We start from the raw sequence: 23,434 nt of genomic DNA on the forward strand, positions 1-23,434 counted from the left end.
CAGGAGGTCCCGGGACTTTGTGGGGCCACGGATGTGTTAGTCCTTGTCTTCTTGCAACACCCTGACCTGCTGTGAGGGCTGCATTACTGCAGAAGCCCAGGCCACTGCTGAATCTCCAGCCCAGGCTTCAGTGAACGGGGCCTGTGGCTAAATCCAGACCACAGACCTGGGGTTTAAAAGGCTAGGGCTGGGCCAGGGCACCATGAGGCTGAAGAGCAGCAGGTCTGGGGTGCTCTCCAGGTCCTCGGCCACCAGCATGTCGGGGGTGAGGGCGGTGAGCACGAACTGATTCACCTTGGCCACTAGCAGCGCCGCGAAGCCCAGGGAGGGGGTCGTGTTCACTGCGCCACCCTGCAGCCGCACCGCCACCTCGAAGTACTCCCACTCCATGCCGTCCAGAAGCTCCACCTGCATGGAGACAGAGTCAAACAGCTGGGCCAGGGCTCTGCTGCCGTGTGATGGTAGCGGATCCCACATTTGTGGGGAAGCCCAGTGCTAGCGTGACAGGGGGTGTGGGTGGGTGAGTGGAAGAGAGAGCCAAGTGCTGGGGTGGCAGGGAGTGCAGGTGTGGGGGCACTTGTGGGCGGGGGTGAGCTCAGGGCTCTGGGGGGGCAGCCAAATATTTTTTGCTTGTGGCGGCAAAAAACCTAGAGCCGGCCCTGTCTCTTGCTGCACAGGGACAGATCCTTAGTTCAGCTGCACTCGTATCTCGCCTGGCAGAAAGGAAAGGTGATCAGAGCCATGGCCCCTCTAGCCTGCCACCCCACCACGGTCGCTGACTGGGGGCTCTGCTAGGAGCACATCGCTAGCTGGCCTGAAAGCAGCCTCTGAGCCACTTCCCTGAGGGGTCTTTCCACCAGCCAGTGGGTCCTGGATCAGGGCACAGCCATCCTGTCCGAGCCCCACCACTAATCCCCGTCTCTTTCCCTCACAGAGATCCTCAGCGTTGTCTTTCGCAGCGTAAAGAAGGAAGGAGAATTGAAGGTAAGCGGGCCGGGCCTGCTGCCCTGGTGTCCCCCTGGGGATATGCTGTATCCATATATTGTGCTCCTCCCCCTCCAGCCTCTTGGAATTCATTAGGAACCTGAGGTTTTCCAGGCTGGATCAGATCCCTGCTCTGTCTAGCCCATCATCCATCCCCAGCTAGGCTTGGGTATGTCTGCCTTCCCGCTGCGCTGGATCAGACCCAGCTTGTCCAGCCAGCCCCATATCTCCCCCCACACACACCGGATCAGACCACTGGGCCCAGTGAGCCAGCCTGGGTGGGAGGAGGAACAGGAGAGCGCCAAGCATGGGGGCAGTATGCACCATTGGGCAGGCAGGTTATTGAGCCCCCGACATGGAGTGGGCTGGGGTGTGTGGAGCAGTGGGCTAGGCCGGTGCGGCAGAGGGAGCACAGGGGACTAGCTTTCCCAGTGGCTGGATCTGGTGCAGCGGGATGCTGGGCTGCACAGAGCAATGGGTTCATTTGGCACGGCAGGAAGGCGGTGGAGATGTTGGGCCGATGGCCTACAGGGCTTTCCTAGGGAAACACAGAGATTCCCCTTGTTCAATTTCTCTGTGCCCTGCTCCTGGTTCTGTCCGAGGGCTGGGGAGCGGGTATGTGGTGGATCAGAGCAGGGCACTGGGAGCTAAGACGCCTGGGTTCTGTCCTTGCCTCTTGCACTCACCCTGTCACCTGGGGGAAGAGGCTGATCTCCTCCAGTCTAGGAAGATGGAACCATTCCGAATGGCCGGGTGTCCCAGATTTGTCTCCGTCTCCTACATCTCATACCAGCCACTCTGCTCGGAGCTGCTCTCCTTGTCACTCCTCACGCAGTCCTTAGCACGGTCAGCTCAGCCAAGTGCAGGCTTGGTAATGGCCCTGCTGCTCTGCTGTGGAAGGGCTGGGCCGGGAGCCGTCGGCTCTGCTGTTAGTAGTCGCTCTGCTCCCTTGGCTGTGCCACGGATGATGGGCAGTGCCACGGTGGGCAGTGACTAGCTCATCCGAAGTGGCACGCTCCCCCTCTCACTACCCCAGGTGCTGATCATGGACCACTCGAGCACGCGCATCCTCTCGTCGTGCTGCAAGATGTCCGACATCGTGGACGAAGGCATCGCACGTGAGTGGGCTCTCCCTCCCATCTGCTTCCCCCGCCAGGGCTCCCCTCTTCCTTGGACACACCTCACAGTCAGGGAATTGACTTGTCTACATTTGCGTTTGCATCTAGTTTCCCCCCTTTGCAGCCCCGCAGATGCCCTCCTTGCTATTGGTATCTTCCCAGCCAGGTCCAGTTCCCTTAGCCTGGTGCATTCAGCCCCTGGAACCTCTTCAGCGCTTTTCTCAGACTCCCTTTAACTCCTCGTTGCTCCTCCCCCACGCTGTGGGCAGGGTCCTGGCTGGGGAGGGGGAATGCTGGCTCCCTGCTCCAGGGTGGAGGAGCCCTGGGGTTGAGGGGCACAGAGCTGAGCCAGGACTCTAGTGGGGTGCCTCCAGCACAGTACGGAGGGATGTTCCCTCCCTGCTCTGTACTGTGGCAGCATCGCAGCCCTCGGCCCCACACCAAAGCAGCTGCTGCACTGTAGCCTCCAAAACCCCCCAGCCTGCTGCCAGCGAACATCCCTATTCCCCTTGGCTTTCCCTCCCCCCATCCCAGTGGAGAGCAGCTGGGGCGGGTGGCTAGGACACACTGACCTGCGCCCAATGTCTGCTCTCTCCTAGTTGTGGAAAATATTGATAAGTGCCGGGAGCCAATCCCCAGCCTGGAGGCCATCTACCTGCTCAACCCTGTGGAGAAGGTAGGAGCTCGGGCCTGGGGCAGGTGGATGGGGAGCAGGGGAGACCCCGGGGCAGCTCCTCGTGTTACCTGGAGGTGGCGCTGTCCGGGGGGATGCGCAGCACGACGTCAGGATGGGAATGGGGCAGTAAGGGCTGCCCAAGAGGCTGCTTTCCCGGAGCTGGGCTTCATGTTCTTTGCCATGTGAAGCACAGATTTTCCCACAGACCTCTCCGCAGTGCAGTCCCATGGGGGTTGGATGGGATGATGCAGCAGGTGGAGAGAGGCAACCTCAGCTAAGCTGACTAGCTAGTAGGTGTGAAAAATCGGGACAGGTGTTGGAGTGGTAATAGGATCCTATAGAAGAAAAAAACCCAAATATTAGAACTGTTCCTATAAAATCGGGACATCTGGTCACCCTAACCTCAGCTGAGTCTCAAAGCAAAGGAGAATCGCTGAGGCAGAGGCTCATGTAGCAGGGGCTATGGTGGAGGAGGCTCCTACGTCTGCTGCAGGGAGGCGAGTGGAGGGGGATCAGGGGCAGGGGGCACTGGTGGAGCATGGTGAAGCCCAGAACCCACAGGTGCTGCCCGCGGACGGAGCGCTGTAGTAGAGGACTGCGAGCTGGGGCCTGGGGCTCGGGACCGGTGTAACGATGCTGGTTCTGGCGGGACCCAACTGAGAGTGCCAATTCAGGACAAATTGCTTAAAACAGGGCAGTTACAGCCCAAGGCTGGGGGTTTTCCACCTCTAAGGCAAACCAAATCAGTCAGACAGAGGACTTTGGTCTTACCCCACTGGCTAACCACAAGTTACACATGGAATTCCCTTAGACACTCCAGTCTCCCAGTGTCACCACAAGAGCCACTCTTTATGGGGACAAATGGTTCTGAAAACCAATGCCCTAATAAAAGAAAAAGGGTTCTCCTGATCCCTAAGGACCAAGCCCCAGACCCAGGTCAATATATAAATCAGATCTTACCCACAAATCCTGCTGTTGCCAGTCCTCTAGAATCTATAATCTAAAGGTTTTTTCGTAAAAGGAAAAAGATAGAGATGAGAGCTAGAATTGGTTAAATGGAATCAATTACATACAGTAATGGCAAAGGTCTTAGTTCAGGCTTGTAGCAGTGATAGAATAAACTGCAGGTTCAAATCAAGTCTCTATAGTACAGTACATCCACAACTGGGATGGGTCATTCTGTCCTTTGTATAGAGCTTCCTTGTACCAAAGTCCCTATGAAGCAGGACTGAAGACAAGATGGAGATGAGGCATCAGCCTTTTATAGGCTTTTCCAGGTGTAAGAACACCTCTTTGTTCTTACTGTGGAAAATTAACAGCAAAATGGAGTCTGGAGTCACATGGGCAAGTCTCTGCATACTTTGCTGAGTCTCAGAGCATATCTGCCTTCTCTCAATAGGTCAGTTGTGTAGCTGATGATCCTTAGTGAGCCATCAAGCAGGGCAGGCAGAGCTAACACCAACTTGTGTGAGGTGTCACCCAGAAGCATAGCAGAAGTTTGAAATACACACAGTCTAGAGCCAATATTCATAACTTCAACTACAAAAATGATACACATACACATCTAGCATAACCATAACCAGCAAACCGCAACCTTGTCTTAGACACCCTATTTGACCCCATTTATACAAGATTTGGTTCCACTACAGGACCTTGGTTGCAACCATGTTCTGTATGGTCCCTGTTCAAGTCAATAACGTGACAACTGGGCAGCCAGGTTCTCACCTGTCACAATGGCCGGTCATGGAGTCCGAAGAGCTTCCGAACATCCTGCCTGGCTAGCGGGTGTGGCAAAGCTGCAGGTGCCCAGTGTGGTGCCCAGGGAGGGAGCGGGCCCTGATGGCGGCTGCCTGGGATTGCTGTTCGGCCGGCTGTTCCCTGGGCACTGCTCAGAGCTCACTTAGTTCAGCAGCAAGGCCAATGCCAGGTCCCGTCTGTGGCCGAGCACGGACACTTGTGTACCAGCAAGAGACGTGGCAGGGCCCCGAGACTGTCCTGGGCACATGGGCACATGCCCTTGCTCCAGGTGGAGAGGGAGCCCAGAGACGGGGGTGAAAACCAGCCCAGCTCCTGACTGCATCATGCTGGGCCCTGAGTCCCCAGGGGCTGGGCATGGGCTGGGCCCTTCAGGCAGCAGGGAGGGGTCTCGGCTGGTGCTGACAACTCCCTTCCCCCCTTTGCAGTCAGTGCAGGCTCTTATCAGTGACTTCCAGGGCTCCCCCACCAACTACAAGGCAGCTCACATCTTCTTCATCGGCCGTGAGTATCGGGGGGCAGCAGATCCCCCAGCTTGGAGTCTGGCCAGTGACACACTGGGGGTGGGGGGGTCTCTCTCTGCCAGCAGGCCAGTGCCCCAGCAGGCCAGACCGAACGACCCCACCTATCTCTTCCCCCCCTTTTCCCTCACGGGCCTGCCTCCAGCCAACACGGCTCACAGCGTGCGCCCAGAAATGCGGCCTCTGGCTATCTTTCCCAGCATGCATTGCTCCATCAGTCCCAACTGGGGTGGGGGCATGGGACACCACCAGAACAAGCAGTGTGTCAGGGTCACATCTGCTTCTCTCCATTACAGCGGCAGGGGGATCCCAAGTCCCCGTTGCTCCTTGTGCATCATCCGGAGTTGTACAATCCGGTCATTTCTCCTTGTGCAGGGGCTGAGGGCGGAGTGTGAGAGGGGCTGCATAGGAGAGATTGTGCCCCCCCCCCTCCTTGTTGCTGATGCTGCAGAAGGCGAGAACCCGGCGTGACTCTGGTTCATGGGGGGCTGGACTCATCGTTGACTCCTGTGTGGCCCCGCTGGCTTGCCCAGGTTTCCCACAGGTGTGCAGCACTATGGCCCTGCTGTGCCCATCCTGGCCCTGTCTGGGGGGGCTGGCACTGTGCTGGGTGTCCTGAGCCCTGTACCTGTCACCCCCACCCACTGCCTTTGCCTTGCAGCCTGTCCTGAACCTCTGTTCAAGGAGCTGAGGAAGTCACGGATCTCCAAGGCCATCAAAACCCTCAAGGAGATCAACCTGGCCTTCCTGCCCTATGAGAGCCAGGTGAGGGGTGGTCCGGCTTTGAAGGAGCCGGACTGCGGGGCGGAGATGGTGACTTATGATACCCCACCCATAGTGTTCAGCATGGCTCGGGGGGTGTGAGGGGAAACCTTTCCTTCTAGGACCCTGGGTTTATTGCCAGGGACTAGTCATCTGCTCACACTCTGTGAGATGTGGAATCTTTGACTTAGATGTATGGGGGAGTAGGACCCTGCCTCCCTGGCTTCACCTGCTTTTATCGATGGTTTATACCAGGCCTGCAAGACAGCCCAATACTCCACACACCTGCCCTTTGCCCAACTGCCCCATCCCCTCCTTGTGTCGTCAGTGGATTTTCCCCCTCATGCCCCTGAGGGGAAGGGCTGCATTGTCAATCCCAAATGCATGGATGGGGAAACTGAGGCACAGAGCAACATGAGCCTGGTCTACACACAAAACCTTTGTTGATATGGGTTTGTTACGGGGGCGTGAGAGAGAAAATCCCCCCTGTAACTGATGCAGCTCTGGTGGCAGAGCCCCTGGGTAAATGCCGATATGCTGGCAAAGCAGTCCTTTCGCCACTGTAGCTTATTTCATCTGGGGTGCCAGTGCCAGCTGTGCCAAGAGAAGCTTTGGCTGGTATAAGCTGAGTGTCCGTCAGGAAGATTTGCTGGTTCACCTGTCCTGTTCCAACAGCAAACCCTTCATGGGTCGCTACTGTTTTATTGGTGTCCAAGCATGTTTGCCCCAATGGCTCGTTCTGTTCGGCCAGTGAAATAAGCGACAGCAGCAGGCGCGCGTTGATGCTGGGTTTGCCTGTGGCTACACTGGGGCTTTCACCAGACTAGAAGCGTGGCCAAGCCCCCTCCCCCAACATTGACTTCTCCAGGGCAGAGACACACCCCTGAGGGCACCTGGGAGTCTGCAGCCCAGTAACGACCTGAAATCGGGGAGTCTTCATGCCAGGCTGGTGCATGAATCTCTGGGCTGCTGTCCCTCTACCACAACAGGAGTGGCTCTGGCAAAGGGATCTCCCTCACTAGGGGCTCGCTATGGCTCCGCCAGGCTGGTCTGGTCCAACAGCGCATCTTAGCGGCGCGGTATGGAGCACAGCTGGCCTGGTTGTCAGCAGTTGGCACCAGGGACTGATCTCTGCTCCCCTCGCCCCCCAGGTGTACTCCCTAGACAGGCCACAGACCTTCTACAACTGGTTCAGCCCCTACCGCTTCTGGGAAAAGAACAAGGAGCTGGAGATGATGGCAGAGCAGATTGCCACGTTGTGTGAAACCCTGGAGGAGTATCCAGCCATCCGCTACCGGAAGTGAGTGTGCCAGGGGAAGGGGTGTGACGAAGTGGGAATGTTCTTAATGTTTTCTTTGAATACTGCGTGGGTGCCTGTGACCCAGCAGGGAGAGGGGAGTATTGACCTGGGAAGGTTGCAGGGGAGTTTTGCTGGGACTGTCTGCACTGGGGATGGGAGACTTTCCTAGAGGCCAGATACCTGCACATGTAACATGAGAACCAGGAGGGGAGTTGGAGCCAGGTGACACCTTTGCCAGGAAATGGACAAAGGCTGGAGGAGGAGACGAGGTGGCGGGGGGCTGGGGGAGGGGCTGCCTGGGTGAGACGGCTGGAGGGAGTTTCAATTTGGAGCTGGCTGAGAAAATGGAGGGGAGCCAAGTTGGGGCCCTGGCCTCCCTGGCGCCCCCAAGATGGACCTGACTGAGGGGGTCCTGTTGTCTGTATCTGAAAGACCTGTCTTGGACTGTGTTCCTGTCATCTAAACAAACCTTCTGTTTTACTGGCTGGCTGAGAGTCATGGTGAGTCGCAGGAAGTCGGGGGTGCAGGGCCTTGTTTCCCCCACACTGTGACAAGGGGTACCCAGCCATCTGCTTCAGGAAGTTAGTGTGCCCGGGGGAAGGGGTACCCAGCTATCCCCTATAGGAAGTGAGTGTGCCCAGAGGGAGAAGGGTACCTGGTCATCTCCTACAGGAAGTGCGTGTGCCTCTGCGGGAGGAGAGGTTTCTGACCCACAGGGTTTGTCTTTGTTGCAGGGACGGTGAAGATAACTTCCACGTGGCTCACGCTGTGCTGGCCAAACTCAAGGCACACGAGCCCAGCATGGGAGAGGTGAGTGAGCTGTGCCGGCCATGGGACAAAGCTGAGGGGGGAGCACATGAGAAGTAATTTTGAACCTGCCTGGAGATCCTGGCGGGGTCTAGACTCCCTTGGAGATCCTGAGGGGTTGGCAGAACAATAGCATTCCCTGTGTGGGGACTAATGGCCCTAGCCCTTCTCTAACACTGGCTGTGGGCAGATCTCAAAGTGCTCTACAAAAGCCAGTGTCTTCGTCCCCTCTGTACAGATGGGGAAACTGAGGCACCGCCTGGGGAAGTGTGTGCCCAGCATGTCTCTGTTTATAAACAAGGCAGTTTGATCACAGAATTAAGCTTTGCACACGGAGCCTCTTCCACACTTGGACACTCCTGTCTGTGTGTATGCTCCTACACCCATCCCCATGGAATCAGAACCTCACTAATGAATTCAGCCTCCCAGGGGAGGCAGGATGGCCTGTGTTACAGATGGGAAACTGAGGCATGCAGGGAGTCTGCCAGAGCAGGACTAGAACCCAGCTCTCCTAAGCCTTAGCCACAAGTCAGCCCTGGCTTGTGGGCTCCCCCCAGCTTCTGCCATTCCCATCCCACCCCCAGCAGAGGGGAGCTGCAAACCCACCCTGCCCTGGATTCTTGCACAGGAAACCCAGAGGCTCCTGTCCCCCTAGGAGAAGCAAAGTGATGTAAAATCCAAGGCCTGCCCAGATCTCTCCCTCCTGTTGCTTCTGCTCTTGCTTCCAGCCTTTGCCAAGCTGCTGGGAGACTGTGCACCTGTGACCAACTGGGAATGTTTGTAATATCTTTTATGAAGCCGATGCGTGCCTCAGTTTCCCCTATATGTTGCATGGCTTTTCTGGCGGGGCATGGGAGGGAAGGACTCTCAGGGAAGGTAAGAATCATGATGTGTGTAGGGGTGTCACCTCCCTGTCTTGGTGAAATGAAGAGAATCCAACCCAGATCAGCCTGGGAGCCAGAAAGACCGTGCTGGCTCCAGCTGCTCCTGGCTGGACACTCCCAGCAGGGAATCGGAGCAGGGCCCCCAGCTCGAGAACACAGAGTTGGGAAGGTTTGAGCTGGGGGATAAGTGAGGGAAGCTGGGAGCTCTCGCCTGAGAACTGACCAAGGTCAGACCGAGGCCTGGTCTACACGAGGCAATTGGGTCGGTGTAACTGCGTCGCTCGGGGGCGTGAGAAAGGCGGCGTCACTGAAGCGGCGCAGCTGCAGCGGTTTACATGTAGACACAGTGGTGAGCTGGAGCCGGTTCGCGGGAACCAGTTGTTAAATTTAGAGGCCCTTTTAGAACCGGTTGTCCTGTGTGGGAAAACCGGTTCTAAAAGGGCTTCTAAATTTAACAACCGGTAAGTATAAGTGATCCAAGAGCGTAGCGTGGGGGGAGCAGCCACTCTCCCTCAGCACATTACCCAAATGTGGCACCGACCTCGTGGGTGCTCCAGCTCCCCACCCCAGCCCCAGCTCACCTGTGCTCCGCCTCTCTTCTCCCCCACCCCCCTGCTTCCCACAAATCAGCTGTTCACGTGGGAAGCCCGGGAGGGCTGAGAAGCAAGCAACAGCTTCGTGCACACCTGGCTGCCCAAACCATCTACACAGGGAAGGGATTGACAGCCTGCTTGTTAACCACCGGAGCTACTTGCTGCAGCAGAGCTGGCTCCAGCCTGCAGCCCTTGTCTGATCTGTGCTATTCTCAGGAGCTGAGAGCAGTGCTGAGGTGGTCAAAGTCCTGCTCTGTGCAACCCTGCTGCTCTTACTCCTGTGAGTCCCCCCAGGGATATTCCTGAGGCTCTTGCCAAGCCTCCCTGTCACAGGTTTAAGCACTATCCTCATGTTGCCCGGGGGAAACTGAGGCATGGAGCAGCGTGCCAGGAGTAGGTGGCAGAGGCAGAAATAGGAGCCAGGAGTCCTGACTGCCCAGCCCCCTTCAATAGAATATCACAGAGCCAGGAGCGCTGACTCAAGCTCCTCCTCCATGCAGCACAATCCCGGCTGGCCAGTCCAGTGTGCCCCCGCCTTGCCAGCTGGCGCAGAACCCCAGGGTCTCTTGTAGCATGGCCTCTAGCAGTCAGGTCTCCAAAGCCACCCAGCCCGCGGTCATGGCGCCCTGGGGCCTTGCCTGCACTAGTCCCTCTTGCCTTGATGTTTCTCAGCTGCCAGCCCTGAGGGGTAGCTGGCACAGGCAGTGCACTAACCACCCCTCTGCTCTGGGCAAGGTGGGGTGACCCAGTAGTTATGCCAGCCCCCATCTGTAATCAGGGATCCCTCCAGCAGAGTTGAACTGGCAAAGGTGTGAGCTGAGTCTGGGAGGTGAGGCGGGTGGGGGGGCACGCTGGGCATAGCAACCCACCCAGGCTGGGTAGGTCTGGAGAGCAATGATGGCGCCAGCTCTGGGTTCATGTCCCTGCTCTGCAACAGACTCCCTGTGTGACCTTGGGTGTGTCACCCAGTCTCTCTGGGCCTTCATCCCCCTCTGCAATGGGGTGACAGTGCAGGGCTGGTCTCCTAGCGCCACCTGCTGTGCATGCTGATCAGGCAGGGAGCAGGGGCTGGACCAGCCCACCCATGATGTGGGTCTGTGATGTTGACCATTTGAGTGGTCTCTGTCCAACTGGATGTTGGGAGGCCAGCCAGGCTGGGAGTGGGGAGCTAGAGCCTCACATGGGGTCCCAGCTTAGATGCAAGGTGGGGCATCGGGATAACGTCCCATTGTCCCCATCTGGGACCTTGTATCAAAGAGTCTCTGGGCCTGGCGTTGATTAACAATAGACTAGCCAGGGCCTTCTGGTGTAGTTCCCCCTGCCCCCACGCAGCATATGGGGCAGGGTGTAGTCGGGGTGGGGGGCTGCCTTGTAAGGGGCATGCTCCCGTTGGTGGAGAGGCACGATCTAGATCGTGCTTGGGGGAGGGGGCATTGCTATTTGCATGAGAGGCAGGTGGCCTGTCCCTGCAGGGGGCTTTTCAGCACACCTAGGTGGGGAACTCTCCCTGCCAGTCAGGGCGGGACCCCAAGGCACATCCCAGCTAGCTTGGGAGGTGTCTCTTGGCTTCTCCCTGGGGTTGGGGGCTGGGCCACAGAGAGTGCGAGTGGTAAAGGTTCAGGCCACCAGGGCCCATTGGATTGTGCCGTGTGAGCCAGGCCGGACCCCTCCGCCGGAGCAGGGGGTGACGGGTCTCTCTCTCCTTTGCTCCAGGGCCCCGACAAAGCCCGCTGTCAGCTGCTGATCGTGGACCGGAGCTTCGACCTGGTGTCCCCACTGCTGCACGAGCTCACCTACCAGGCCATGGCCTACGACCTGCTCAGCATCGAGAACGACACCTACAAGTAGGGCCTGGCTGCCAGCAGGGGGCTCCCCGCACTCCTCCTCAGGCGGGCTGGGGGGGATGTGACCCAGGCACCTGCACCGCTCCGCAGCCCCCATGCTCGGGGGAGGGGTGCTGCAGCCTGACCCCGTCTCCCCTCCCCTGCAGGTATGAGACGACAGGGACCAGCGACTCGCAGGAGAAGGAGGCGCTGCTGGATGAAGACGACGAACTCTGGGTGCAGCTACGCCACATGCACATCGCTGACGTCTCCATGTGAGCGTGCTCAGCCTCGCCCCTGACACGCCCCTCTGTGCCTCCCTCCATCCCCCGGACATGCCCCTCTGTGCCCCACCCAGGGCCGGGACCCCCCCGGACACACCACTTCCGTGCCCCACCCAATGCCTAGTGCTGGGACCTGCTACTCACCCCCCTGCTTCAGCACACCCCTCCCCTCCCCACCCACTGCCAGGGCCTCTCCCCTCGGACACACCTCTCCCACCCAGTGCCAGGACAGCCCACCCCCTTGACACACCCCTCCCCCGATTTTCCAGTGCCGGGACTTCCCCCATCTGCCCCTTCAGACACACCCCTCCCCACCCTGGGGCCCCCTTGGACACACCCCTCCCCTCCCCTTCCCACCCAGTGTTGGAACCCCACCCCCCATTGGATACACTCCTCTCCCACCCAGTGCAGGGACACCCTCCCCCGCAATACACCCTTCTTCTGCTCATTGCCAGGACTCCCCCTCCCCCTCCCACCCAGCGCTGGGGCCTGCTCCTTTTTGAGTGCTGAGACCTCCTGGACCCAGCCCCTCTCCCAAAGGACCCCGAGTGCTCCCTTCCAGAGCCACTGTCTGCATCTCCTCTTGGGGATCCTGCTGGACACTGTCTTCCCCCGATCCCAGGATCTCCCCATGCACCTCACAGCCCCCTTGAGCGATTCCTTTACTGACCTCCTGCTGGGTCTGCTTCTGCTCCCAGACCCACCCAGCAAGGCACCAGGAGCCCCCAGAGGTGCACTGAACTCTCTGCCTTGGGGTAACTTGGGAAGAGCTTCCCACACTCCCCCGGCCCCATCTGAGGCTCTCGAGGCAGAAAACCCTGGTGCCCATGGGGTGAGGGCATAGGACAGGGTGCCCCTATCTTGAAAGCAGTGCCTGGCTCCAGTGTGACCCCTCTCTCTGCTGCAGGAAGGTGACGGAGCTGCTGCACGCCTTCTCTGAGAGCAAGAAGCTGACCACGGACAAGGTGCGGCAGGGGCTGCGGGGGGAGCCATTGGGGAGTCTGGGATGGGGGGATCCATCCCACTGCCACTGATGGGGAGGGGAGGCTGCTCTGCTGCCCCAGGAGGCTTTGGTGGAGCGGTGGGGGGGTATCCCATTGCTCCCAGAGTTTTCCTGTAAAGGGCTAAGAAGTGTATGTGGAGCCCCCTGCCCCCCAGCCAGAGCTGTGAAACTCCCGACTATGTGGGAGGGCAGAGGCCCATGGGGCGGGGTCAGACAGCAGGATCGGGGTCGCGCAGGGAGAGCTGCAGGGAGCCAACGCTGGCATCTCCCCGGCCTGCTGCCGCTTTACACCTCAGGAGGCGCTTGGGTTGTGGGGCTCCCATCTCATTCCAGCTGGCCTGGGAAGAGCAGGTCTAACCCAAGCCACAGCCATGTGTGGCCTGAGTGACCCACCCTGGCGCAGGGAAGGCCTCTGCCCTGCAGGGGGTTCCATGCATTGGGAGGGGCCGGGATCTCACCACCTCCTCCCTCCAGGCCACCATCGAGGACCTGTCCCAGGTGGTGAAGAACTTGCCCCAGTACCTGAAAGAGCTGAACAAGGTAACGGGCTGGGGCTGTTAGTGGGCGGGGGGCAGGGCATACAGTGGGGTGATGGGGGGCAGGGTGTCTGTGGGGCTGGTGAGGGACAGTAGGGACTCTCTGGGGGGCAGGGCACTCTGGGGCACTCCGCTTTACTGCCTGCTGAGAGCTGCTGACCTGTTCCGTCGGGCAGAGCCATTTCCCCCCTAGGTGCTGTGTGGCACCATGGGCAGCAGCCTGCCCGTCAGTGCCCAGAGCTGCCATGTTAGCCCCAGCAATGGCAGCCCTTGGGTAACGCCCGCGCCTTGCTGCTGCAGCTCTCGGGAGGATGCAGCTCCCTCCTCCTGATCCTCCCCTCCAGCTGCCCCGCTCCACCCCAGAGGTGGCTGCACATCAGTGCTGGGCAAAACAGTCCTTATGTACTAGTCTTATACAGTCGGTTGGGGCTGCCCCTCTGGCCGAGGGGCCTTCCTTGGGGGTTGGGGGGTGCAGGTGCTCTGGACCAGCCAGTGATGCTGTAAACTCCCCCATGCCCTGGTCTCTCCCCGCAGTACTCCACACACCTGAACCTGGCTGAGCACTGCATGCGGCACTTCAAAGGATCGGTGGAGAAGCTGTGCGGCGTGGAGCAGGTGGGTCTGTGGGCAGAGCCTGGCTGGGGGGCAGAGTCTGGCTCATGGACTCAGCCTGGAGAGAGGGGTCTCAGACCTACAGGCTCACTGGAGCCAGGGCCAGCCCCCACATGCAGCACCAGAGGTGTAGAAGGGGGACATGGGACTCGGGTTACTCCCTGGAGGCCATTGCTCACCCCAGGTGGAGCTGATCCCAGGGAGGGGGCACAGGGGGTAGGCGAGCTGTGGGTCATGGGGCTGTCACGTCTCCCATCCTGCTGCGGGGGCAGGAGGAAGCGGAGTGGCCTGACCTGGGCCTTGTGTGTTTGTCCCCTTTGTCCCCCAGGACCTGGCCATGGGGACGGACGTGGACGGGGAGAAGATCAAGGACCCCATGAAGATCATCATACCCATCCTGCTGGACCCCAGCGTGCAGGCCTATGACAAGATCCGCATCATCCTGCTCTACATCTTGAAGAACGGTAACGCCACAGGCTGGCAGGGGGCAGCACTGGGGGGCCTGCTGCTGCAGGGGGCGCCCCTGGAGGCGGTGCCCAGGCCTGTGGGGCTGAGGGGGAATAGCACTGCTTAGACTGGCAGGCCCCCCAGCCATGCAGGGCGCCTCCTGGCCAGCTGCTTCCCAGGGCTTGTGTCCAGCTTGGCTCTTCGGCCCTGTCTCCCCTCTGCCCACCTCTCCGTGCCTGTGAACCGGACAGTGCGGCCTTTGCTGCCTGCTGCTGCCTTCCCAGCAGTGTCTGCCCTCCACACTCCCCCCAGCCCGTTCGCTGCAGGGAGGGGAAATGGAGACACACACCCGGAGCAGCCCCCCGGCCTGTTCTCTACAGGGAGGGGAAATGGAGAGACATACCTGGAGCGGCTCCCCGGCCCGTTCTCTACAGGGAGGGGAAATGGAGACACACACCTGGAGCGGCCCCCTGGCCCGTTCTCTGCAGGGAGGGGAAATGGAGACACACACCTGGAGCGGCCCCCTGGCCCGTTCTCTGCAGGGAGGGGAAATGGAGACACACACCTGGAGCGGCCCCCCGGCCTGTTCTCTGCAGGGAGGGGAAATGGAGACACACACCCGGAGTGGCCTCATGTGGCCCAGGCCAGGTGCCCTCATGTGGCTCCTCTGGCTGCCCAGTTTCCTGGCCAGGGGGCGTGTGGAGTTGTCAGGCCTCCCCATCTGCACTAAGCAGCAGTAAATGGTTTGTGGGGAGTTGCCTTCTTTCCAGCTCAAGTCCTCACAGCCTTAAAGAGCCATGCCTCAGCTCTGACACTGCACCTGGCTGGCCGCAGGAGGGGGAGCCCAGATCAGGGGGGGCTCCCACTGCACTGCCGGGGGGAGCTAGAGAGACCCCTGCCCCCAGCACCTGAGAGAACCTGTGCAGGCAGGAGCAGCAAGAACCTGAATTCAATCATTAACTGTGTGGGGTCCAGTGGGTTAGAGTGGATGGTGCTGGGAGCCAGGACTCCTGGGTTCTACCCCCAGTTCTGAGAGGGGAGTGGGGTCCAGTGGGCTAGAGGGGGGCTGGGAGCCAGGACTCCTGGGTTCTACCCCCAGCTCTGAGAGGGGAGTGGGGTCCAGTGGGCTAGAGGGGGGCTGGGAGCCAGGACTCCTGGGTTCTACCCCCAGCTCTGAGAGGGGAGTGGGGTCCAGTGGGCTAGAGGGGGGCTGGGAGCCAGGACTCCTGGGTTCTACCCCCAGCTCTGAGAGGGGAGTGGGGTCCAGTGGGCTAGAGGGGGGCTGGGAGCCAGGACTCCTGGGTTCTACCCCCAGCTCTGAGAGGGGCGGGAAGAGCAGGATCTCGATTTGATCGTGGAATTAGGACTCCTGCGGCCATGGACTGAATGTGCCTGGCTGTGGGTGCGTCCCAGGGGTGCTAGCGCTGACCTGTCTCTCCCCATGCAGGTGTGAGCAAGGAGACCTTCCGCAAGCTGATCCAGGATGCCAACATCCAGCAGCAGAGCAACATCATCCACAACATGGCGCTCCTGGGCACCTCCCTGTTTGGGGTAAGGGACTGGGGCCAGGGGCCGGTAGCTGTACCCATGCCAGGGGGCAGATCTGTGCTGCACAAGGGAGCCCAGGCCAACCTGGGGGTGCCCCTCTATAGCAGTGACCTACTCCCAGCACAGAGGTGGCCTCTGTCCCTGTACAGTGGGGGTGATGCCCTCCTCATATGAGGGTGACCCCTGAGTTACTCCCCATCTGGGGTGACCTCTTCTGCCCCTGCAGAGGACCCTGGGGGTCAGGACCTCAGATCGCCAGGGAGCTGGAGCTGGTGACCAATGCATGGGGTGGCCATACGGCGAATTGGGGGAAGCGGCTCTGTCCTCCCGTCAGTCTCTCTCCCCTCCTCTCTCTCTCGCTCAGTCATCCATTCTGTTCTTTTCTCTGCCTCTCCCCTGCCAGCCCGGCTGGAGCGACTCAAGTAGGCCGTGCTCTGCCTGTCTGCCCCCGCTCCCATCCCACACCCCTTCCCTGCTGCCTCTCACCCCCTCTCCCTTCCTCCCCCAGAGCAAGCAGCTGCAACCCGAGAGGAAGGTGCGGCTGGAGTCCAGCTACCAGCTCTCCCGCTGGACCCCCAGGCTCAAGGACGTCATGGAGGTACCAGGCCATCTGCTTCCTGGCCTTGGGGTGGGGGTCACACCTGGCAGGCTGGGCCCAAGGGGGAGGGGTTGGTTTGGGGTCAGCCACGTGTAGAGCCCTGCATATCCGCACACCATTTCTGCAGATAGTGGATCGGCTGCAGATACAACCAGGTCAGTCTCTACTCCCCAGCAGTGCCTGGCCCGCGGTGTCCGGTTCATGCAGCCCGGGGGGCGCAGCGCGCTCGGGGCCGCCAGCCAGCAGCCAGTGGCTGTCCAGCACCCATTTGCCCCACTGCACTGCTTCCTGTCCTGCAGGTCGAGCTGCACCAGCGTCCCCACCAGCTCCTGGGCAGCAGGATTTGGGATTGGAGCGGGCGGGGCCCCGGCGCCAAGGGTGACCAGATGTCCCGATTTTATAGGGACAGTCACAATATTCAGGACTTTTTCTTATATAGGAACCTATTACTCCCCACACTCTGTCCTGATTTTTCATACTTGCTGTCTGGTCACCATACGAGCGCCTCACCCCTCCACCCCACTGTGATGCAATATGCTCTGCTGCTGTCGTGTACCATCGCTCATGACCTCCCAGGAACGTCAATTGATGAGACACCCCTTCCCCCAGCCCCCACCCCCTCCACGCTGCCCGTTCTGGAGACCCCGCCTCCGCGCTGCCCGTTCTCAAGAGCCCGCTCCCACCTTGCCCTTTCTTGAGCCCCGCCCCCATGCTACCCCTTCTCCTCAAGACCCTGCCCCCTCCACGCTGCCCCTTAACCCCAGTCCCCACCCTCGCGCTGCCTCTTCCCTGAAAGACCCCCCCACCCCTGCTAGCCCTTGTGAGCGCTTCCTGCTGCTGGTGAGGATGTGGATACAGGTAAAAGACGGCTAGTGCAGTGGTCTCCAAAGTGGGGAGCGCAAGAGGATCCTTGGGGGTGCGCGGCAGGAGGAGCACTTCGGGCGGGAGTCCACACGGCTTTTTTTTTTCTTTTTTTGCTTTGGCAAAAATGGTGGAGCCAGCGCGGCAGGGGGTGCGTGCTCAAAATTTTTTTACTGATGCAGGGGTGTGCGATCAAAAGAGTTTGGAGACCACTGGGCTAGTGGCTCACAGGTTGATGCACATCCATGTTTTTGTATGTGCACAAGGCTCTAGCCATGTGAGGGGTCATCAGAGAGCCCTCTCCTGCTGCCATCCTTAGGGGTCTTAAATCATAGACTGCAGCACAGTACTGGTCACTGACTGACTGGGGAGAGCGCCCCCTGCAGAGCCCCCCCTCCCTGCAGTACAGCACCCCCTAGCGCCGCACTGGGGCCAACACTGACTGCCAGGGGAGAGCGCCCCCTGCTGAGCCCTCTGCCCGCTCCCTGCAGAACAGAGCCCCCTAGTGCCGCACTGGGGTCACAGAGCACCCTCTGCTGGCTCACTAGCACCCCCCAGCACCCAGTGGTTTTTCCTTAGAGGTCTCCTATCCAAGCACTGCCTGGGCCCAAACCTGCTTAGCTTGTGAGAGCTGACATGGTCGCTCCTTCCCCCAATGCTTGCTGGGACCTGAGCTCCTCATCGCCCTGCCTGTGGGGCATTCCTCGAGGGGGTGAGGGGAGCACATTTAGTTGCCTTCAGCCTACTGGCTTGGGGATCCTCCAGGCCAAGGATTAACCCCCTGGCCCGAGCTCCTGTCCCTGGTAGATCACAGGCAGGAGGCTCCGAGGCCCCTGCTCCAGCGCTGTGATGGTTCGTCCTGTGGGATTTTGGGGCAGGCAGTTGTGGTAGCCTCAATCCCCTGCCTAATCCAGTCAGGGGCACTGCCCCCCGCCTGCACCTGCCGCAGCTCGTCAGGCCTTAAGCTTCCCTGTACAAGTCTCATAGACTCATAGACTCTAGGACTGGAAGGGACCTCGAGAGGTCATCGAGTCCAGTCCCCTGCCCTCATGGCAGAACCAAATACTGTCTAGACCATCCCTGATAGACATTTATCTAACCTACTCTTAAATATCTCCAGCGATGGAGATTCCACAACTTCCCTAGGCAATCTATTCCAGTGTTTAACTACCCTGACAGTCAGGAACTTTTTCCTAATGTCCAACCTAAATCTCCCTTGCTGCAGTTTAAGTCAACGCAGCGGATTAATGTAAAAGCCCCTATTGTGTGGCATTCGGCTGGATCATAGCCTGGGTCCCCTGCCTGGCTGGGACACACCTCATGGGGCAAGAAGCAGGGCCTGGATCTGCCCGCAGCAGGGAAAGGGCACTGAGGGAAGCCTCCCCTCCCAAGTTAGGGGCCCTGCATCCAGCTGTAGGAGGTCTCTGCCCTCCCCATAACGGTGGAAAGTTCACAGCAGGGCACTGAGCAGCTGAGGAGGATGGGGGGAGATGGGGAAGCATCACTGGAGGAGTCAGTGTGCTCTTTGCTGGCTCCCCATGCGCCACCCCAGAAAGGGGGCCCCAGGCTGCTTCCCCCAGGGACTGTCAATCATTCAGCCCCTGCCCCCCAATGGGGCCTGGCTTGGCCACCAGGTCCAAGGTTCCTGCTGCTTGGCCCCTGCTGACCTGTCCTCCCCCCTGCCCTCCCCCCCAGGACATCATTGAGGACAGACTGGACAGGGAGCTGTGGCCCTTCGTCTCAGACCCGGTCCCTTCCACCAGCTCCCAGGCTGCTGTCAGGTAAGGCTGAGCCTGGCTGGGCTGAGGGGGGCAGAGCCCTGACATCCCCCCCTTCCCCCTCCCACCCAGGGTGTAGGAGCCTGTGTGTCTGGGAGTGCGTGGCCAGGACCCTACCCTCTACAAGGGAGGGGGTGCCCAAAAGCCTGGAGCCCTGAACCCCTCTTAGCATGTCTCCTGTCCCCCCCAGCAGTCCCTCAGCACACCAGGGCCCAGGGTGGAGGGAAAGGACTGGCTGGGCTGTAGACAGCACCCCTAGCCCAGGGCAGATGCCACCTTCCCCTACTCCCTCTTGCCTGCTTTGGGACTCCTGTCCCATTGCCTCGGGCAGGGCCTGTCCCCCTCTCTCCCCCCAGTGCCTACCCTTCCATCTGGCATTCCCTCAGCGAGCCCCTGGTATCCACACTGCCCCTCTCTCCCCCCAGCGCCCGCTTTGAGCACTGGCACAAGAACAAGCCAGCGGCTGAGTACCCGATGGGCCCGCGCCTCCTCATCTACGTGCTGGGTGGGGTGTCCATGTCTGAGATGCGCTGCGCCTATGAAGTGACCCAGGCCAGCGAGGGCAAGTGGGAGGTGCTGATCGGTGAGTGGGGCGAGTCCTGAGGGGAGGGTGGCTGGAATGCCCAGGTCAGGGACAGTTGGGACCCTCTGGGAGGGGAAGACCCTAGAACTGCCTGCCCAGCACTCACAGGGCACCCATGCCATCCTCTGTCCTCTCACAACTGGGGGGCCTGGGAACAGATATGCTTACCCCATCTGCCCGCAGCCCCACATGGCCTGTATCTAGCCACCTGATCTCCTGGCCTCTGGCTCCCCAGGGCTCTCCTTGCCCAGGGACCATGTGTGGGGACCCTGTCAGGCACCCCCAGTAACACCCATAAGGATATGGCTCACCCTCTGCACACATCCCTCTGAGACCCAAGGGTGAGGGATGCTGTCAGCGCCTGGATTCTTGCCTGGCCATGCAGGGTACAGCGGTACGAGGGGTGCGGTGCCAGGCCACGGGGGGTAGGAGGGGCTGTCTCCTCCCCCCCTGCACTAGAGCAGAGTCCAACTGCAAGGATGGGGGAGATGGTGATGCCAGCCTCATGCCTTCCCCACTGTGCCCACCGCTGCCAACCACCTCTCTCCCCCCCAGGTTCCAGTCACATCCTGACCCCCAAGAGTTTCCTGGATGACGTCCAAACCCTCAACCAGCTGGCCCCTGAGGAGTCCTAGAAGCAGCCCCCTCCCTCCAGAGACTCTGCCCCCCACAGCTCGCTGACCCCAGCTCCACCTGCTTTTCTCAACAAGGCACCTTCCTCCCCTACTCCTGGCTATAGTGTTGGTTCTTGGAGGAAGGATGGGAGAGGGGCTGGGACCCCCAGGCTGCTTGGCTATTGGGGCAGGGGGCAGGCCAGGCCATTTGGATAATTGCTGTGCAGCTGCCAGGTGGGTGGGCGACAGATTGGGGACACAGAATTAAAATGCTCCAGCAGAGACATCTGCCCAACTGGCTAGTTTATGGGGGTGGGGAATGGGACACGGCCCCAGTCTGACCCAGGGCAGGGCAGGGCCACCAGTCTAGATGGAAGTGGGGTGGGAGGTGGGCAGAGCCTGCCCACAGGATGAGGAGGGGAAGGGGGACACCAACATATAGAAGTCCAACTTGGAGATCTTGAGGAAGGTGCAGTCACTGCTGGCCTTGATGGTGAAGATGAGGGGCTCCCCGGTCAGCACAGCCAGCTGGCCCACCATCTCGCCGGGCTGCGTCAGGAAGAGGCACACATCCTCCGCCTTGTCGGTCATGCGCTGGTAGGCGTGTAGGCAGCCCCACAGCATGAAGTAAAGGCAGACGTCTTGTTGGGGGGTGGGGCGGAGGATAGAGAGGAACGTCAGCCCCAGCACCAGGGTGAGGGGAAGGCCTGCCCTCAAGGTGCGCACCCCCAGACAGGATGCCTAAGGGTCCACCCACTTCCCAGACACCCAATAGATACCTTGACGCCTTCGAGGAGCAGTGGGTGCTGGCCGGGGTTCTCTGCTCGGTGTCCCCATCAGGTTCTCTTCTTATGACCCTTTGACCGCACTCCTGTCCCTGTTCTTTTATTAGTTGTTCCCCGTAATCAGTGGGTTCTGTGGTCCTGTGGGTCCTCCCCTTAGGCTGGGGGAGGATCCTTTAGCAGTGGGCGGGCTTCCACCCTCCCACTTCCCAGACACCCAATAGATACCTTGATGCCTTCGAGGAGCAGTGGGCGCTGGCCAGGGCTCTCTGCTCGGTGTCCCTGTCAGGTTCCCTTCTTACGACCCTCTGACCGCACTCCTGTCTCTATTCTTTTATTAGTCGTCCCCCGTAATCAGTGGGGTTCTGTGGTCCTGTGGATCCTCCCCGTAGGCTGGGGTGGGGGATCCTTTAGCATTGAGCAGGCTTCTGCCTGCCCAGTTCCCAGAAAACCCAATAGGTACACTGCTGAAATGCACACGCTCTGCAGCTTCACCTGGGAGGTTTCTCAGCTGCGCACAGGAGGCAGTGTTTGCTAGCGGGTAGGTCAGGGGTTCAGCAGACCTGGGCTCTAGTCCTGACTGTACACTGGTTTAATGGTTGACCTTGGACAGTATCAGAGGGGTAGCCGTTACTCTGAATCTGTAAAAAGCAACAACTTTGGACAGATCACTTTCCTGCCCCGTGCCTCAGTTTCCCCATCTGTAAAAAGGGGATAACGCTACTGACCTGTTTCATAAAGCAGCCCTAGAGCTGCTGATGAACAGTGCTCTATAAGGGCTGTAATATATGTAAAAACAGCCACACTAGGTCAGGCAAACAGTCCATCTAGCCCAGTATCTCTCTTCCGACTGTGGCCACTGCCAGGTGCCCCAGAGGGAATGAACAGAACAGACAATCACCAAGTGATCCATCCCCTGTCACCCATTCCCAGCTTCCAGCATATCAATCCCTGATAACGGAAAGCCCCTTCCCCAAATAACCCAAACAGAACACAGTCGCCTGGGAAAAGCAAACAGCTAGGGTTCTTAGCCGAGCTCAGGGCAGGCTGCTGGCTTCAATTCCCCACTGCCCTGCACCGCATGTGGCTATTCACACCACAGTGAAGTGATAGTAAGGATTTACACCACCTCTCACTGTGCCCTGGGACTGCTGCTGTGAGCATCCCCATCAGATCAGAGACCCCAGCACTGCACCTCCCGCAAACAGCAGCTCTTGGCATAGCTGTGAGCTCAAAAGGCACCGTGCACACCTACAACGTTACATAAGTGCTTATTCATAATACTCGGAGGCTGCAGAGTCTCCTGCACGTGGCTCCGCAGAGGGGAGCTGTTGCCTCTTGCCCTCCAACACGATGCCCCTGCAGCTTCACTAGCCTTAAGGAGGCCGGAGGTAACAAACGTGTAGCAGCGCTGGGGGGATCAGTGCCTGCCCATTGCTTTGAAGACACAGGCACTGAGTATAGGGATTAATGACAACATCTTATTCCCCAAGTTCTGCCTCTTGCGACAAATCCACGTGCAAGTCGGTGTGACTGTGCTGCAGCCGCTCACAGCTCCATGGCGGCAGGGGGCTTAGAAATCAGATCCTCCTGAGCCCAGGCCCCTGCCTCCTCAGCTAAAGAACATCCATCAGCTGTTAGCAGTGCAGGGGCTATGACACACAGCTCAACTGTGCTAATACTGCCCAGTAGCTGGGGCTGGGAATCCAAGGGATACCAGATGGGTCATGACATCAAATAATTCAGTGACACTTTCTGCTCAGATCCCTGCTGGCTCCCTGCATGCACTGACTGCAGGGGTCATCCTGTACAGGGCCAGGGGCTGGATCAGCACCTGGAGTGATTAGAATCAAGATTAGTGATTTTGGGGGCCCAACAGGAGACAGCTGAAAGGGGCCTTATCCTCAGTGGTGGTGGGGTTCTCAGCACTCACTGTAATCAGACCGCTTTGGGGAGTCTCAGGTCAGGCTCCCAAACTCCCTTCTCCTTTGGAAGACCCTGGCTTTTGTGTTGAGCAAACTCCAGCTGTCTCCCCATGCGAGCTCAGCTCCAGCCTGGGGGATCTTCTCCTTTTTAAGTGCAAAGCCAGAGGCACCAGCCCACCACTTCAAATTCCAGAGTGCAGGCTACAAAGGAGCAGTGGAAGGAGGAAGAAACTGGCTGTCCAGCTCCCTCTGAGTCTAACATCCCTGCCCCTTCCGGGGGGTCCCCCCCAGCCTCTCCGCCTCCACAGGAGCACCCCAGCTCCATAAACAAAGGGTGCAAGGGGAACTCATCAGGCTTGGACATTGGGGTTCTCAGCCAGCCCTGGGGAGCGACTCCCGGTGGCTGCGTGCATGGGCCCCACATTCTGTGCCACTCGGGTTAGATAAACGTTTGGAGCTGGGTGCGTGAGGCCCGGCTTGGGGAGACACTACACATGCCAGCTCTCATTTGGCCAGCGCATTGACATAGCCACAGTAGCACGGGCACCAGCTTGGACTAGTCACCCAGATACGTCCCCTCAGGGTCCGGATGCGCTTGTGTCCCTCCCGCCATGTGCTGCTGTCATGCTACCACGTCTGC

General features: G+C 59.6%; 1 protein-coding gene across 1 annotated transcript; it reads left to right on the top strand.

The window, feature by feature from the left end:
- The first annotated feature begins 1,949 nt into the window (after nucleotides 1–1,949).
- LOC115650680 (syntaxin-binding protein 2-like) lies at nucleotides 1,950–20,371 on the top strand. The gene is made up of 17 exons (XM_030560965.1): nucleotides 1,950–2,102; nucleotides 2,702–2,778; nucleotides 4,962–5,037; nucleotides 5,716–5,819; nucleotides 6,968–7,116; nucleotides 7,851–7,926; nucleotides 11,114–11,244; nucleotides 11,391–11,498; nucleotides 12,415–12,472; nucleotides 12,985–13,050; nucleotides 13,581–13,661; nucleotides 13,987–14,122; nucleotides 15,553–15,656; nucleotides 16,162–16,251; nucleotides 18,808–18,893; nucleotides 19,316–19,473; nucleotides 20,029–20,371. The coding sequence occupies exons 1-17, from the start codon at nucleotides 2,030–2,032 to the stop codon at nucleotides 20,106–20,108; spliced, it is 1,653 nt and encodes a 550-aa protein (XP_030416825.1). The 5' UTR covers nucleotides 1,950–2,029; the 3' UTR covers nucleotides 20,109–20,371.
- Nucleotides 20,372–23,434: the final 3,063 nt, after the last annotated feature.

This window comes from Gopherus evgoodei, chromosome 4, assembly GCF_007399415.2.
Source record: "Gopherus evgoodei ecotype Sinaloan lineage chromosome 4, rGopEvg1_v1.p, whole genome shotgun sequence".
Taxonomy (NCBI): Eukaryota; Metazoa; Chordata; order Testudines; family Testudinidae; genus Gopherus; species Gopherus evgoodei.